Below are 16,736 nucleotides of genomic sequence, written 5' to 3' on the forward strand. Positions count from 1 at the left end.
TCTTGCTGTGCTCCACAACAGCAGAGCTGCCCCCACTTGCCGCAAGGAGAGAGAGAGCCTGTGCACAGCAACAAACACCCAGGGCAGCCAAAAAACAATGGAAACGAATTTAAATTTTAAAAAAGTAATAAAAAGGCTGACCACATCAAATGTGGCAAGGATGTGGAAAAACTGGAACCTTCGTACATTGCTAGTGGTAACATCAACCAGTAAAGCCTCTTTGGAAAATAGTTTGACAGTTTCTTATACACTGAACATACAGCCCAGAAAAGGGGGAGAAGGAGGAGCTGTGATAATATAACTGGAGTCCACTGGGGGAGCTTGGAGGCTTCCCAAAGGTTGGGCTGTGACAGTGTTTGATTGGCTTGGATGTCCTTGGGTGGACGGAAGTTTTCTGCTTCCTGTTAGAGAAAAAGTAGAGACACCTGTCTTCCTGTTTCTGATAACTGACAGTGAACCATGAGCATGGGAATGCTCCCAACCGGAGCGTTCTGGCTATCCTGGCTCCAACTTCAACTGAAATTTCTTTAAATAACTCCACTGAGAGTGGATTATGAAAATGTCATGCATCCAGACAATGAACTACTAGTCATATGAGGGAACAAATTACTGATATTCACAACAACATGAATGAACTTCAAAAATACTATGCTAAGTTATGACCAACCTAGACAGCATATTAAAAAGCAGAGACATTACTTTGCCAACAAAGGTCCATCTACTCAAGGCTATGGTTTTTCCAGTAGTCATGTATGGATGTGAGAGTTGGACTATAAAGAAAGCTGAGTGCAGAAGAATTGATGCTGTCAAACTGTGGTGTTGGAGAAGAGTCTTGAGAGTCCCTTGGACTGCAAGGAGATCCAGCCAGTCCATCCTAAGGGAGATCAGTCCTGGATGTTCATTGGAAGGACTGATGTTGAAGCTGAAACTCCAATACTTTGGCCACCTGATGTGAAGAGCTGACTCGTTTGAAAAGACCCTGGCACTGGGAAAGATTGAAGGCAGGAGGAGAAGGGGACGACAGAGGATGAGATGGTTGGATGGCATAATCAACTCAATGGACATGAGTTTGGGTAAATTCCAGGAGTTGGTAATGGACAGGGAGGCCTGGTGTGCTGCGGTCCATGGGGTTGCCAAGAGTCAGACACGACTGAGCAACTGAACTGAACTGAGGTGCAAGAAACCAAACAGAAAGACTGCATATTGTATGTAGTAGTTTACTGCGTGCCTGTTAAGTCACTTCAGTCCTGTCTGACTCTTTGCGACCTTATGGACTGTAGCCCACCAGGTTCCTCTGTCCATGGGATTCTTCAGGCAAGAATACAGAGGTGGGCTGCCATGCCCTTCTCCAGGGGATCTTCCTGAGCCAGGGATCAAACCCAAGTCTCTTATGTCTCCTGCACTGGCAACTGGGTTTTTTTGTTTACCACTAGCATCAGCTGGGAAGCTATAGGGCTGTGCAACAAATTATGACAAATTTAGTGGCCTAAAACAATGTACACTTACAGTTCTGGAAGTCAGAAATCTGAATTGCATCTTATGGGGCTTAAATCAAGGTGTCAGCAGAACTGCATTCCTTCTGGAGGCTCGAGGGGAGAATCATTCCCTTGCCTGGTCCTAGCTTCTGGAGGCTGCCTGCTTTCCTCGGTTCATGGTCCCTTCCTCCATCTTCAAAGCCAGCAGTGTGGCAACTACCAGTTTCTGATTCCATTTTCTGACTCATTTTGGCCCATGGATTCTAGGCAGAAGTGTTATATCACGTGTTGTTGTTGTTGTCTAGTCTCTAAGCTGTGTCCAAGTCTTTTGCAACCCCATTGACTCGAGCCTGCCATGGCTCCTCTATCCACAGGATTTCCCAGGCGAGAATGCCGGAGTGGGTTGTCATTTCCTTCTCCAGGGGATCTTCCTGATCACTTGTAGGCCAAGGCAATTAATAGCTAGCAGGTCTCCACTAATCTCTTTTCCACTGCCAGTGCCATAAAAGGCCATGAGTTCCAGAGGTAAGTCAAGAAGAGACACCTGATTCTCCCATCGGTCTATGGACAGTGAAAAATCTACTGAAGACTTGGGAGCTGTTACTCCGACCTAGTCTATCCTAGGCTAAGTGCGGAGCTTTCCTTAAAAAAAAAAAAAAATATATATATATATATATATAGAGAGAGAGAGAGAGAGAGAGAGAGAGAGAGAGAGAGCGAGCGAGCGCGCGCGCGCGCGCGAGCGCGAGCGTGTCAGTTACATTATTGTCTCAGCTCCAAAGTCGTCCTTCCATGATCCTGTGTGTGATGGGGGTGGGGGGTATGAGACTCTGAGGCCACATTTTGAGGGGCAAGGGCTGATGATGCCGTAGAAGAAGAGGGGGCTTGCCATCTGCCCCCAGCCACACTTCCCCACCGCAGCCGAAAATAAAACGGCACTGCTGGCTGGAGTTACGCGTTATACACAGAGTTCGGTTTGGACAGACGGATCTGAGACAGTATGCAAAGGCTGTCCAACAGGGGCCCAGAAATGTTTGGAAAAGCGCTGGACCCAAGAGGCGAGGAGGGCACTTGCGGGGGTCTCCCAGCACCGGTATCCGGGCTAAAGAAACCAAAAGTGCCCCAGAGGTCACACACGGACCCTCTGCAAATCCGCACACCAGGAGGCGACCACGGGGACAAAACTCGAGGGAGACCAGGACAGCCGGTAGAGTGGGAGGTCAGAAACGACGAAACCGTGCCGGGCAGGGCGCTCGCCCGACTCAACCAGGCGGGGACACGCCGCGCCCCCCGGGGCCGCGCCCCGGCCCTGGCTCGGCTTCCCCGATCACTCCTCCCACCGGAAGTCCCTCCTCCAGGCTCGGGCCGCTCTGGCCCGCGCAGGAGCGTCTCGCTTGTGGTCTCGGAGCCTCTCCGCCGCACGGCGCTCCTCCAGTCGCCAGGGGTGCGCGAGATCGCTCCTGGGCCGCTCTGGCCCGCCATGGCCTCTCGACTGCTCTGCCGCGCGGTGCTGTCGCGCCGGGGTTGCTGCCGCCGCTCGGTTCCCTCGGCAACGCCTCGGGCCGTTTCCCGGGCAACGCTGGGCGGTGCCGGTAGCCGCGGCTATGGACCAGGGGGCAGGGGCCGGCGCCGGGCCGCAGGGGGCTCGCGGCCGCCTCGGCGCGCCGTCGTCCGGGATGCGGGCCCCGGGGACGCCCTGGGCACGCTTCTCGGCCTGGCTGGAGTGCGTGTGCGTGGTCACCTTCGACCTGGAGCTGGGCCAGGCGCTGGAGGTGAGGGGGCCGCGGGCCGGGGCCGGGGCGGCCGCGGAGGGCGGGTCCTGCGCTGTCGCTGGAGGCGGATGCGGCTCAGGCGTTGCCGAGGGGCCTGGGAATCCCACTGCCCGTGAGATATCCTCCGGTTCTTCCCCCTCTGGAACCCTGCGCTGGTCCCCTCCTGAAACACGCCCCCCAAGCAGAGGGGAAAATGTGAAGTTGCCAAGACCTCCCATCGGGATGGAGGAGAGGGGAGCCCTGCACTTCTGATCCCCAAAGTGGCACACTTGATCCCTCCCCAGGAAAAGCCTGTCTCTCCCCGCTCCCCCCGCCCCCGCCTTTCCCACACTATGACACCTTCTCCCCTCAGTTACTCCGGCCAGAATCCCAGGGGTCACCCTTGACTCCTCCCCTCCCTCCATCCCACATCCCGGGAGGATGCAAGGCTGACAGCTCCACCTGCGGAAGGCTCCAGATTCGTCAACCCCAAGTCCAATATCTGTGGTCTCTTGCTTAAACCTCTGGCCTCCTCCTTGTTCACTTAGAACCTGATCCAGACCCCTGGTGGGTCACATCCAGCCCCGGGAGTCATCTTTCTGTGCGCTGACTGCAGCCAGCCCACCCAGCCCAGGGCATTCTCCCTGCCTTCCAGACTCTTTCCCACCCCCACCCACATGGATGTAGATGACAACGTGACAGACTCGGGGAGGAAGGCCTTCTGTAGTTGAGCAGGCCTGGCAGGATGGTCTTCCCTGTGCCCTGAAGGCCATGACACAGACCGTGGAGCTGACCAGGGCAGGGGAGGCTTAGGACGTAGGCTTCAGCACACTGTCTGAGGCAGCTTTCTGAGAACCCAGGTGGTGCATCCCGTGGCTGCAGTTGGCTGAGGTGAGCCTGGTCAGCTGTCATGGGAAAGCCAGCATCAGGGTGAAGGGCTGTTTTCCAAGGCCTTGCTGAACTCCACGAGGCTGTGGGAAGCTCAAGTCCTAACGGGCAGAGGGCTGACACCACCCAGCTCGCTGTGGGGACCCCACTCACCGCACCTGTCCCCTGATGGCGCACCAGGCTAACTTGATGCAGGAACCTGAGAGCAGAGAGGTCAGGTGATTTGCCCAGCATCTCAGAGTCCATATTCCTGCTGGTGCCCAAATTGTTTCCGATAAAATCACAAGGGAAGGGAGTCTACTGTTTCCTTAAGGCATTCTCATGTGTGATTTTCTAGAACTTAACCATTCAAGCAAGAACAGTTAAAGGCTCCATGTGCTGGGCTTCCGAGCTTTGCTGGGGCTGTATAACTTCCGGGGTGTTGGGGGGCCGGCGCGTCTGTGCAGGGATCAGGTAGGGCAGCCCCCCGGTGCTCACTGGTTTGAGTCTTGTCTTTCTTCTCCCCCCTGGAGATTGTGGGGAGGATCAGGGGTCATTTCAGCTGAATCCACAATCACTCATGGAGCACCTGCCCTGCCCTTGCTTGTTTATCCTGGGCTTGGCCTGGCTGAGCACCACAGAGGCTCTGGCACTGTGCTTGGCACTGGGGAAGGATGGAAGACCCAGGAACTGCCCTCCGGGCACTCGTGCGTCATGGAGACTTCCATGGGCAGACGCAGCTCAGAGGAAGGAACAGCACTTGGCCAGATCTTGGAGGATGAGAAGGAGGCATCCAGACCTGGGAGGGGGGCTGTTTCAAGTAACCCCTCCCCCCAGAAGCCAGCAAAAGCAAAGGCAAGGAGCCAGCCATTCAGTCACTCAATAAATCCAGTATCAAGCGACTGCCACCAGCCAGGCTCCATGGTCTTGGTGCTGGACATGAGGACACAGAGCTGGGTGCGATGCTGGGGCCTGCCCACCGGCAGTTCATGTCCTGTGCTAGAGACACAGAGAGTCAGGGGTTCAGGCCCCGCCCCCCCGAGAGCATGCGGGATGTCTGTGGTGTCCCACCCACGTGGGTGCTCTGGAGCCTGCAGGCAGGCAGGGGTCAGACATGTGGGGAGGGCGGGCAGGGCTGTGCTCCCAGCCGAGCAGAGGGCCCAGCTCCGCTGCCTCAGGCCTTGGCAGCGCTCCTCTCTGCAGCCCCGCCAAGCACAAAGCCGGTGCAGTGAACCACAGCCGAGAGCCCAGAGGGTCCTGGCTCCAGCGGGTATCAACGTCCCCTCAGCTGGCCACAGCTCCCGCATTGCAGTCTCATGACTCTTTCAGTCTCTGAAACTACCGAAGGCCCAAGGGGCTTTTTATGTGGGTCGCATCTATCAACCTTCTCTACACTAAAAGTTAAAACTGAAAAATTAAAAATGCATATTAATCCATTTTGAATCAAGATACCATTTATATTAATATAGCTATTAATATTTCCACCAAAACAACCGTATTTTCAGAAGCAAGTTTAGTGAGGAGAATGGCATTATCTGATACTTTTACATCCTTTTAATGTCCGGCCAAATGGAAGGCAGCTTGAGAGAGCCCCGCGTCATGAAGACCCCCCACGTCAGCTTCAGTCAGTGCCCCTGACGTCCTGCATCACAGCCTCGGGAAGCGATGCTGCACGTGTGAGAAGGAGAGACTGGAAAAGGCAGCCTCGGCTCAGGGAGCCTAGGGCACCCACACCGCACATAGAGAAGCGCTTTCCTAGAGGTACCTCCTCCAGCAAGGCGAGGCTCCGAGGCCCCCACGTCTGTCTTCCTCAGGACGCCCGGGTTACAGCAGCGCCGCCCTGAGCCCTGAGGCTCGGGTGGAAAGGATGAGACCCCGTGGCTCCAGGGGCCAAGGCTCACCATTGCAGGCTCTGCGCCCTCTGCCCATCTCTGTGGGTCTGCCCCGCTTGTCCCCTCGCTCAGGCGTGGCCTTCCCTCTGGCCTGTGCTCCCAGCTCCTAAACTCTGAACGCGGAGCCCTTGGCAGGGCTGCAAGCCTGCTCAGACGCTGCAAGCCTCCTGTGCCTGCGGACCAGATTCAGACCCCTGACCTCAGCACTGAGAGCCTGGTGTGCCCTGCCCTGGCCGCCAGGCACCCGCCTTTCCTCTGCCCTTCTCAACAGACACGCAGAGGCCTGGCCCGCGTGGCCCTGTGGCTCCTGCCTCTCTGGGTGCTGTCTCCAGGCACCTCTGTGGGCCCGCCCCACAGACAAACTGTTTGGCCAGCTCCCCTCCTACCTCTTCCCAGGAGGTTCGGTGGTAAAGAATCTGCCTGCCAAGCAGGAGACGCAGGTTCGATCCCTGGGTTGGGAAGAGCCCGTGAAGGAGGAAATGGCAACCCACTCCAGTGTTCTTGCCTGGGAAATCCCATGGACAGAGGAGCCTGGCGGGCTGTAGTCCGAGGGGTCGCAGAGAGTCACGCGACTTAGGGACTAAAGCAGCAGCAGCAGCAGCCTCCCTCCTCTTGGCTCTTCCTTCTTGCTGCCGCCTTAGCTGACATCTTGTGATTTCTACGTGACCCACCCGTTCCACTGTCCTTTAGAGACATGTTTTCACACTCTCCATAAATATAGGCCCCTCAGAGTTGTTGGGGGTTCAGTTCCAGGCCACTGTAGTAAAGCCAGTCACACAGATTTCCTGGCTTCCCAGCACATAAAAAAGTTATGGCTACACAGCTTTCCTGGTGGCTCAGACAGTAAAGAATCCGCCTGCGATGCAGGGGACCCGGGTTCAGCCCCTGGGTTGGGAAGATCCCCTGGAGAAGGGAATGGCCATCCAGCCCAGTATTCTTGCCTGGAGAATTCCATGAACAGAGGAGCCTGGTGGGCTACAGTCCATGGGGTCGCAAAGAGTCCGACACGACTGAGCGACTAACGCTGCTACTACTACCCTAGACTCGGGTGTAACGAGCAAGAAATCGCACCGTATCTAAAAACGATGTATGTACCTTTATTTCAAAGTGCTTCCCTGCTAAAAAACGCTATCGTTTGAGCCTTCAGTAAGTCATCTTTTTGCAACAGTAGTATCAAATACATAGATCACAGGTCACTGAAATACATAGAGTGGTGAAAAAGTTTCAGATATTGTGGAAGTTACGAGGATACGACGCAGAAGTGTGACGTGAGAAAATGGCACCCGTAGAATTGCTAAGCCCTTAATTTGTGAAATAGTCACGACGTCCAGAAGCACAATAAAGCAAAGTGTAATAAAACGAGACACACCTGCGGCGCGGTATCTGGTGAGGGTCTGCTGCCTGCCAGGGGTCCAAGGCAGAAGTGCCTGGGACACAGTCCCGGGCCTCGGGACACTTGGTGGCCGCAGAGGAGACTGTAGGCCCAGAGCAGACAGAGGCAGGAGCTACACGATTGCGCCAGCGGGAGTCCCAGGGCCCAGCACTCAGCATCTGGGGTTCAGGGCACAGCCCAGAAGAAGCCTAGTTTCAGCCAAAGCCCACGTGCTCCTCTGCCTGGGAGTTTGGCACAGAGTGAGAAGGGGGCCACGCACACCAGCCCCCTCAGCTCCTGGTCCACTGCAGGCAGCCACTGGAACCAGCCTGCTACTCTGAGCACAGGCCAGGGCAGCGGCGCCGCCCAAGGAACAGCAGCGCTCTGGGGGCTGCCTGCTGTTTTTTGCTTCCCGCAAGAAGATCCATTCAGACCCGCTGCCTGAGCACAGGGCTGCTGGCCGGACAGGCAAGCCTCAACCTGCTTGGCTCCCCTCGAGCATGCCCTGTCTCCTAGATACAGCCTGGCCAGCTGGTCGTGCTCCCTGGACACTTCTGGGGCTTGGGTACCCCACAGGTCATGCTCCAAACCGGGAGCAGCCCGGAAGCTCCCGGACCCCTCACTAGTGGGGGTTGGAGTGAAGATGCTCAGAGGCAAGGGTGTCAGCGTCAGGCACCACCTAGTGAAGCCGGGACGAGGAGGCTGGTTGCCCGCGCGAGCAAGCGGGGAGGGAAGGGTACGGCCAAGCCCCTCTGGGTGGGCAGGGCAGGCACGGAGGCCAGCAGGGCCTGCCCCCCTCCAAGTGAGGGGGCGTCTCGGGGACAGGCAGTTGGTCCATGGAGACAGAGAGGCCAGTCTGAGCAAGCGGCCATGAGGGTGAGAATGTGGGCAGGGAGTCAAGCTCGGTCAGGGTGTGCCAGCCAAGAAACGGGAAGGACGGGGCCGGGGGTGGCCCCATGTTGCAGGGGCCAGGACGCTGGGGTGGGTGTGGAGCCCAGGAGAGGGGGAGGGTCAGCAGGGAGTCAGAGGAGGCGGAGGGGGTGCAGCCCAGCACCAAGCCGGCCCAGCCCCGTGCCACCAAGTGGTCTGTGTCCCCCACAGCTGGTGTACCCCAGCGACTTCCAGCTCACGGACAAGGAGGTGGGTGCCAGCCCTCTCGGGAGCAGACCTTGCCTGGAGAGCAGACCCTCACGGGGTTTCTGTGTTTCAGAAAAGCAGCATCTGCTACCTGTCCTTTCCCGACTCCCACTCAGGTAGGCCACCCCACCACCTCTCCCTGCCTTGCCCTGAGCATCGCTCTGGGACCGGCTCGGCCCGCGCTGCACCACCTGGAGCTCCGGCCCCGCTTCCTCTGGGGAGATATTCTGAGTCCTGCGTGGCCGCCAGGTTCCCTGGCTCCTGTGGAAAGAGGGGTCTGGGCAGAGGGACCCGCGGGGTCTGGTCTTCGCCCCGGCAGAGGGGCCACGGGGTCCTGGCCTCGGCCCTTCCCCGGGGCTCACATGTGCGGCCAGCCTGTTTTCCATCCCAGGCAGGCTCAGCCAGGTCACATGGAGGTCCTGCCACCCCACAGCGGGCTTCCTCCGTGCCCATGCTGCGGGGCTATCTGTGCACGTGTCTGTGTGCTGAGGTTAAACCCCGAGATACAGGAGTCAGGGCACAGGGGCCTCTGTGGGGAGATGAAGGGGCCCTGGCCTCCCGCCTCCGACCCCCCAGGGGCTGGCAGGAGAGACTCCAGCTGGACGCAGCGTGACGGGCCTTCTCTTCCCCAGGCTGCCTTGGGGACACGCAGTTCAGCTTTCGCATCCGTCAGTGTGGAGGGCAGAGGCGCCCCGGGCACGCGGGTGAGAAGCGTGGCGACAGTGGGGCCCCCGCGTCACTTCAGGTGAGCAGCTACCCCCTCCCCTGCACCACGGGGCAGGACCCGGTCGGGAGCTGCCCCTTCAGGCCGCCTGGCCCACCCCCAGCCGGCAGGGTCTCCGACTGCCGCAAGCTGAGCCTGGCGCCCCAGCCTCAAGCGGGGGCTGGCCAGCCCTTCTGAGGCCCTGCCGGTGTCCCTGGAGCTGGTCCTGGGCGCTTGTGTGCACCGGGGCAGGGCTCAGGGTGCAGGCCTAAAGGCCTCCCGAGCCCCGAACCGCTGCCCAGGTCTGCAGAGATGTCCCTGGAGAGGTTCCCAGGTTCCCAGAGCCAAGGTTCACAGGCCAGCTGGAGGCTGGGGAGAGAGTGCTGCGCCCTGGGCCGGGGTCCACGGGGGCAGCAGGGAGCGTGGGCGGGGGCGCGGCCTGGCTGACACCCCTCCTTCCAGAGAGAGCCTGCACACTACTTTGGCTACGTGTACTTCAGGCAGGTGAAGGACAGCTCCGTGAAGCGGGGCTACTTCCAGAAGGTGAGCCCCGGGGTGGCCCCACTGGGAGCTGGGGGCAGCCGCCATCAGGAGGGACTAACGGCCTTGGGGGCCGGAGCCTCCAGGAGCACCCCCTCTTCTGCAGCTCCGGGCACTTGGTGCCGGGCTAAGCCCACCACCACCCAGGCCGGGGTGTGGGCTCTGTGGAGGCCCCGCCTCGCCCAGCCGGGCCCGCAGCCTTGTCCAGCCCCGGCTCCCTGCCCCCCCCAAGCTGGGATGTGGGTGGGGCGCCTCATCACAGTCTCCGTGACTTCAGTCTTGAGCTCAGGAACCAGAGCAGAAGGCGCTTGAATGCCAGGAGACCCTCCCAGAATCCTGGCCACGTGCCTTTCCCAAAGGCCTGGGCTCCAGCTTGCTCTGCTGTGGTGGTGGTTTTCTAGTGACCTGAAGTCCCTCGTCAGGCTGTTCCTGAGACAGCTGTCCTAGAAAGCCGGTGGGACGCCCTGCCCCGGGCAGCCCTGGAGAGCCAGGCCCCAGGGGTCCCTGCGGGGTCCCCACGGGCTGGGGCGGCGTCTCACGAGCCCCGGGGTCCCTGCAGTCGCTGGTGCTGCTGTCCCGCCTGCCCTTTGTCCGGCTGTTCCAGGCACTGCTGGGCCTGGTGGCCCCCGAGTTCTTCGACAAGCTGGCGCCCTGCCTGGAAGCAGGTGAGCAGCCAGCAGGCGCGGCAGGGCCACTGCGTCCACCCAGCTGTAGCTTGCGGCGGTTCCGCTGGGCAGCTTCCTCCAGGCCCAGCCTCTGACACCAGCCGCCTGTGTCCACAGTCTGCAACGAGATCGACCAGTGGCCGGCGCCCGCGCCGGGGCAGACCCTGAGCCTTCCCGTCATGGGAGTCGTCCTCCAGGTAGGGGCTGGCAGCCGGGGCGGGGGCCCCTGTGCGTGTGGCCCTCCCGCCGCAGCTGCCCCTCGGTCCACAGGTGCACATCCCGTCGAGAGCGGACACATCTGAGCCCGGGCCCCTGGAGCCCAGCGGCCACGAGGTGGGGCCCCTCTGCCTGCCGCAACCCTGCCCCCGGCCCGGGCCTCCCAGCTCCCCTGCTGGGGTCCTGGGGCCGCCACACCCCAGACAAAGCCCGTGACCCAGTTGGGGGCGGGGTGGCCCCGCCCGCTCCTGGGTGCTGGGCTCAGGGAGACCTGTGGGTAGGGATGCAGCCCGAGAACTCCTCTGGGGGGACAGGGGCCGCTTGGTGCTCTGGGGCAGCAGCCTCAGTCTCAGCCTGGCCCCTCACCCCTCGCAGACCCTGCTGCCAGCCCCGGTGGTCCTCCACAGCGTCCACGAGCTGGACCTGTTCAGGTGAGCCCTGCATGTCCCCTCCTCACCCCCACCCCCCACCCCCGCCCACCGCAGACGGTGAGTGAGCCCCTGAGGTTCAGGCCCATCCGGGCGGGGCTGCCAGGGGCACTGCCAGTCAGGAGCTGGCCCCCCGGCCAGTTCTGAGAGGGAGACTTGGGCAGACAGGGAGCCTGGTGCCCAGGGTCTGCACCCAGAGGATCCGAGAGCCATGGGCAGGCTGCGCAGGGCCAGCAGTGACAGTGCTGGGAGGTGCCGCGGGGGAGGCCATGCTCCCTGGGGGGTCGGCGGGGGACCCCACCTTTGGAGCCCCGCCAGGTCCAGCAGGAGCCAGGGATGCCGGCCTCCAGCCTGGGGGCCACGGGGGCGGCCTGGACGCGCCCTCGGCAGGTTCCCACGTCTCTCCACCGTTTCCCTCTGGTGTGAGTCCGGCGTCCAGTCGGAGCAGGGCCCGCCCGGACCTGTGGGGGCAGGTGGTCGGGGCTGGGGAGCCCCCCGCCTGGCCGACACGCCCGCCGGCCCCCCCCCGCCCCCCCCAGGTGCTTCCGGCCCGTGCTGGCCCACGTGCAGCTGCTGTGGGAGCTGATGCTCCTCGGGGAGCCCCTGCTGGTCCTGGCGCCTTCGCCCGCCGTGTCCTCCGAGATGGTCCTGGCGCTGACCAGGTGGGCTGGGCGCCCGGCGGGGGGCAGGGGCCCAGGGCCCGCCCCGCGTGCTCACTGCCCGGAGGGCCCCCACCCCCGCAGCTGCCTGCAGCCGCTCAAGTTCTGCTGCGATTACCGCCCCTACTTCACCATCCATGACAGCGAGTTCAAGGAGTTCACCACTCGCACGCAGGCCCCGTAAGCGCCGTCCTCGGCCCCGCCCCGCCCCGCCCCTGCCCCGCCCCTGCCCCGCCCCGCCCCTGCCCCCGCCACGCCTCGCCTCCTTCCCTCCCTTTTTCTCTCTCTCTAGACCAAACGTGGTCCTGGGAGTCACAAACCCTTTCTTTATCAAAACGCTCCAGCACTGGCCCCACATTCTCCGAGTCGGGGAGCCCAGGATGTCAGGTGAGGCTGTCCCCGCCTCCACCCAGGGCCCCTGGGGACGTGCGTGGGGCCTTGTGGGGTCTGAGCCTGCAGACAGCTGAGGCCCTGAGGCCCGGCCGCGGGGTGTGTCTCCTAGGGGACCTTCCCAAGCAGGTCAAACTGAAAAAGCCCTCGAGGCTGAAGACCCTGGACACCAAGCCAGGTCTGTGTTCCTCTTCTCCCGGGACCCAGAGACAGGCCTTGGGTCCGGGCAGGGGCGGGCAGTGGGGCTGGCAATAGCCGGAGGGGTGCCCCCACCCCCAGAGCAGAGCACGCGGCTCTCTGCCCTCCCCAGGCCTCTACACCGCGTACACGGCCCACCTCCACCGAGACAAGGCCCTGCTCAGACGGCTGCTGAAGGTACCGCTGGGGGTGGGGTGCTCCCCGTGGGAGGAGGACCCAGGCCTGGTGCTTTGGCTCAGCCCTGGCGACCCCCAGGGCCTGCAGAAGAAGCGGCCGTCGGATGTGCAGACGGCGGTGCTGAGGCGCCACCTCTTGGAGCTCACTCAGAGCTTCATCATCCCTCTGGTGAGGCCAGCACGGGGCAGGGGACCGGGGACTGGGGGCGGGGGTGGGGTGGCGGGCTGTGGCCCGGACTCACTGCCCTCCCGCCCCCAGGAGCACTACATGGCCAGCCTCATGCCGCTGCAGAAGGGCATCGTGCCCTGGAAGGTGTGGTCCCGGGGGGGCTGGGGGTTCTCCGTCAGGGCCAGGGGTGTGCCTGGGAAGTGCCCCGGGGAGAGTCCTAAGTGGCCCAGGCGTGCCCCTGTGAGGCTGGTCCTCCAGCACCAGCTCGCTCGCCACTCGCCCCGCTGTCACAGACTCCTCCCCAGATCCGCCCCTTCCGCCAGGATGACTTCCTGCAAAGCCTGGAGCGATCTGGCCCCCAGCTCACCTGTGTCCTCAAGGGCGACTGGCTGGGCCTCTACAGGTGGGCGGCCCATTGGTGGGGTCCAGGGCTCCCGCGGCCAGTGGGCGCACGCAACCACCGTTCAGCCCACGGGAGCCCACAGCCACCGCCCCCCTGCCCCGACAGGCGGTTTTTCAAGTCCCCCCATTTTGACGGGTGGTACCGGCAGCGGCACAGGGAGATGACCCAGAAGCTTGAGGCCCTTCACCTCGAGGCCATCTGTGAGGCGGTGAGGGGAGTGCTGGGGGAGGGGGCTTGGAGGGGAGGCTGCTGCCAGAGTTGGGGGGGCCTTGGAGACAGACAGCCCATCGTCTGCGCAGAACATCGAGATCTGGATGAAGGACAAGTCTGAGGTGGAGGTTGTGGATCTGATCCTGAAACTTCGGGAGAGGCTGGTGAGATGCTGTGCGGCCCTGCCCGCCCTTGGCCAGCCAGCTGTGCAGGCTGCCTGCCCCTGAGCCCTGCTGTTCCTGTAGGTTCGGGCGCAGGGCCACCAGCTGCCCGTGAAGGAGGCGACACTGAAGCGGGCGCGGCTGTACATCGACACGGCCATCGGCTCCCTGCCCAAGGACCTGCAGGCCGTCCTGTGCCCTCCCTAGGGCGGTGCCCGTGGGCCCCGGCCAGAGTCTGGCAGCTGCTTTCCTCCCCCGCCCCCCCACGAGCTCCCTGCTTCCCCCCACCTGGCACTACCGTCGTCCAGCAGTAAAGGTGGCATTTGGAACCATAGCCTGGACCCTGACTGTTGGTGGCTCGTGTGCCAGCTGAGCCTCACCTCCCCCTGGGCCCCACCTGCCCGCCCCAAGGTCTTAGGCGGGTGGGGGCGGCACACTGTGAGCCCTTACTGATCTGATCTGGGCCAAGGCCACCCACCCCCTGCAGAGGCCCATCTGCCCGCACCCTGCAGGCCCAGGCATTGCCTTTGATGCGTCCTTTAGACCCACCTACCAGCAACATTCCCTGGTAGCTCAGAGGTTAAAGCGTCCCGGAGACCTGAGTTCAATCCCTGGGTTGGGAAGATACCCTGGAGAAGGAAATGGCAATCCACTCCAGTATTCTAGTCTGGAGAATCCCATGGATGGAGGAGCTTGTTGGGCTACAGTCCATGGGGTCGCAAAGAGTCGGACATGACTGAGCGACTTCACTTTCACTTTAGACCCACCAGGATGCCCAGCTCAGGACCAAAGACAGAAAGTGGTGGCTGCCAGGCAGCCGCCTCCCTCACACAGGCGCCCCCTGCCCCCCTTCTTGCCTGGAGGGGAATCTCGGCTCCAGTCCTCGCCTGGGAGGGGGAGAAGCCGGTTCGCTCAGAGGAGTGCTGCCCTGCGGCTCGTGGGGCTTCTGCCAGGCCCAGGGGGCTGCCAGGCGGGTCCAGGGCCCTGTCTCAGTTCCACTCGAGGGACACCCCGCTGGGCACCCCTCCCGCCACTCTGCCTTGCCCTGCCCCGGCTCACGGGCGCTCCAGTGGCCCCCCACGTGTCCATTTGCCCCCGCAGGCAGAAGAGGGTCTTAGACTCTAGCCGGACCCGGCCCCTGCAGCTAGAGCCCTCCAGAGTTTCAGGGCCCCAGGCTCCTTGGCAAGGACTGAAAGCTCCCTTGAAGTGACCCACGCCCCCGTGGGACACCTTGGAGCACTGGACCCAGGCCCGACCTGTGCCGTTAGCTGCACCCAGAGGGAAGCTTGGTCAGCCGGAGGTGGGGTGGGGCGGGGCGAGGCTTGGACCCAGAGCCGCAGGCCTTCTGGAGGTCCCAGCGAAACGGCCCCAGAGGCTGCACCTGAGAGGCCCCCAGGGCCTTGGCGGGCGGCGCGGGTGCAAGCGGGGGACCTCCTGTCTCCTCTGGAGCGCCCCCCCAGGCCGGGCCGCACCACTGCTCCCCAGCTGGGTGGGGGCGCCCCCGGACGGCAGCAGCGCTGGTCTCGGAACCTCCAGTGTCGGCTCGTCCACCCTGAGCGCCGCCTCCGGTGGCCCCCTGCACCCTGCCCGCTCTGGGACAAGGCTGCCAGGCGCGGGGTGCCCGGCTGTCACTGCAGCATGTTGCCCGGTCTCCTTCCTCTGTTTTCGGAGGTGACGGCCTGTGCTGGAGGGCAGCCTCGCCCATGGTCCTCCCAGGGCTGCGCTGCAAGGGGGCTCCGGGGTGTCCTCGACCCCCCAGACTTCTGGCTCCAGCAGTCCCAGCGGGCACCGCCAGATGCCCCTGGATGCCGGGCCCTCCCTCCAGCACCGCCTGAGTCCACGCCGCGGCCCCTCACAGCAGCTTGTTCCCCTGGTGGGGGGTGTGGGGGAGGGCCGCCTGGCAGGGTGGGCATCGCTGCCCAGGGTGGACTCCAATGCTGGCAGCCTCTGGGCACAGCACAGCCTGGCATGGAGTCCTGCCAGCTCCATCCTGCCCCCCACTGAAGTTCCCTGGTTCTCTCGCAGGATCAGGTCAGCCCTGGCTAGGACAGACGGTGAGGAGGGAGGAAAGGTCAGGAGGGTCAAAGGAGCCCGATGCACCACCAACCAGAGCTCTGTGCACAGCAGGGCCTGGATGGGCAGGAAGCAGTGGTCCACGGGGGCTCCGCGGTCAGCCAGTGTGGGAGGCCGCTTTCTTCGGGAGGTTGTGTGTGGGTCTGGAGTGGTGGCCAGGGATGGGCGTGGGACGACGTCGGCTGATCCAGGGGCAGGAAGGACAGTCGTCACCCCCAAGCTTCCTGCACGCTATTTAAAGCCTCGCCTTTAGTCTGGGATGGGGGGCCTTCCCGCCTCTTTGGTATTAAAGTGTCTTTCTGTGACACATGCTTGTCTTTCAACTTCCTCTTTGGATGAAAAGTTGGCATTCCTATGAGATTCTGGTAACTTGAGGGCTCTCTTGGTGGGGTGTGGATGGGCCTTGGTGTGGATGGTTCAGGGCTGAAAATGTGAAGGTGTGGCCTTGCTGGTGGGGAGCATGTCGCAGAAAGAAGTCATGTGCGACCCTCTCCAACAGCTTCATCCTAGTGGGTTTTGAGCACTGGAGGCAGGTCCCAGGGTGGAGGAAACAGGCTATCTGCAGGGAAGGGGAAGTTGGATGGCAGCTCCCTCAGAAAGGGAGGGGGTCCAAGTGTGGGAGTTAGGGTTAGGGCTGGGAAATGGCCTCACGCTCCCCTGGGTCCCTAGCAGCCGCTCACCACACCAGGGCTTGTGACCAGAGAGTGTCCATGAGGGAGCGGGAGGACACAGGAGAGCTGGCCTCCTGGGGGGGATGGTCCCCACCTCTGCTCAAGTTGGGTAGGGAGCAGCCAGGGGCATCAGGATCAGGGTGGATGGGGCCAGAGTGGCCAAAAGTGGGGCAAGCTCTTGTCTGGAACTGGACTCCCCAGGGAGGGGCTGTGTCTGGCCACCCACCTCTGAGCGCTGGAAGGCCAGTCGATGGATCCTGGGTGCGAGCTGGGGGGGAGGGTGGCTGGAAGCCAAGGACCCCTCTTCCCCCAGGAGGTGTGGGGACAAGGCCCTGCAGGCCTCAGCCCTGCAAAGGACCGCTGTGACGGGCCTGTTCCCAGTCTGTTCCCCAGTCTGAGTGAGGGTTGGGGTGCCAGGGGTCTCGGACACTCTCCTCCAGAGCCCAGATTTGGGCTCCTCGGGCAGGCAGCGAGGCTGAGCCTGAATCAGGCCGAACCTCCCAGGCTACACGCGGAGTCCACCCCCTGAAGCCGCTGGGCGCCGGGGGCACGCGGGGAGCGCCCCGCCCGGCGGCCCTCC

General features: G+C 62.4%; 1 protein-coding gene across 7 annotated transcripts; it reads left to right on the forward strand.

Moving 5' to 3' along the window:
• Positions 1-2,984: 2,984 nt before the first annotated feature.
• DENND6B (DENN domain containing 6B) lies at positions 2,985-13,746 on the forward strand. 7 transcript variants are annotated; one of them, XM_055558822.1, is made up of 20 exons: positions 2,985-3,247; positions 8,459-8,497; positions 8,568-8,610; positions 9,127-9,239; positions 9,660-9,740; positions 10,297-10,402; positions 10,520-10,599; positions 10,673-10,735; positions 10,994-11,049; positions 11,586-11,708; positions 11,790-11,885; positions 11,998-12,092; positions 12,208-12,273; positions 12,406-12,470; positions 12,549-12,638; positions 12,729-12,782; positions 12,932-13,041; positions 13,147-13,249; positions 13,341-13,415; positions 13,497-13,746. In XM_055558822.1, the coding sequence occupies exons 1-20, from the start codon at positions 3,080-3,082 to the stop codon at positions 13,617-13,619; spliced, it is 1,749 nt and encodes a 582-aa protein (XP_055414797.1). In that variant the 5' UTR covers positions 2,985-3,079; the 3' UTR covers positions 13,620-13,746. The 7 variants fall into 7 exon arrangements, 4 of the variants coding, with proteins under 4 accessions (XP_055414797.1, XP_055414833.1, XP_055414634.1 ...); XM_055558858.1 differs by having other exon boundaries at positions 12,558-12,638; XR_008706432.1 differs by having other exon boundaries at positions 12,406-12,638; positions 13,147-13,241; positions 13,497-13,561.
• The last annotated feature ends 2,990 nt before the right edge of the window (positions 13,747-16,736 follow it).

This window comes from Bubalus kerabau, chromosome 1 (genome assembly GCF_029407905.1).
Source record: "Bubalus kerabau isolate K-KA32 ecotype Philippines breed swamp buffalo chromosome 1, PCC_UOA_SB_1v2, whole genome shotgun sequence".
Lineage (NCBI taxonomy): Eukaryota > Metazoa > Chordata > Mammalia > Artiodactyla > Bovidae > Bubalus > Bubalus kerabau.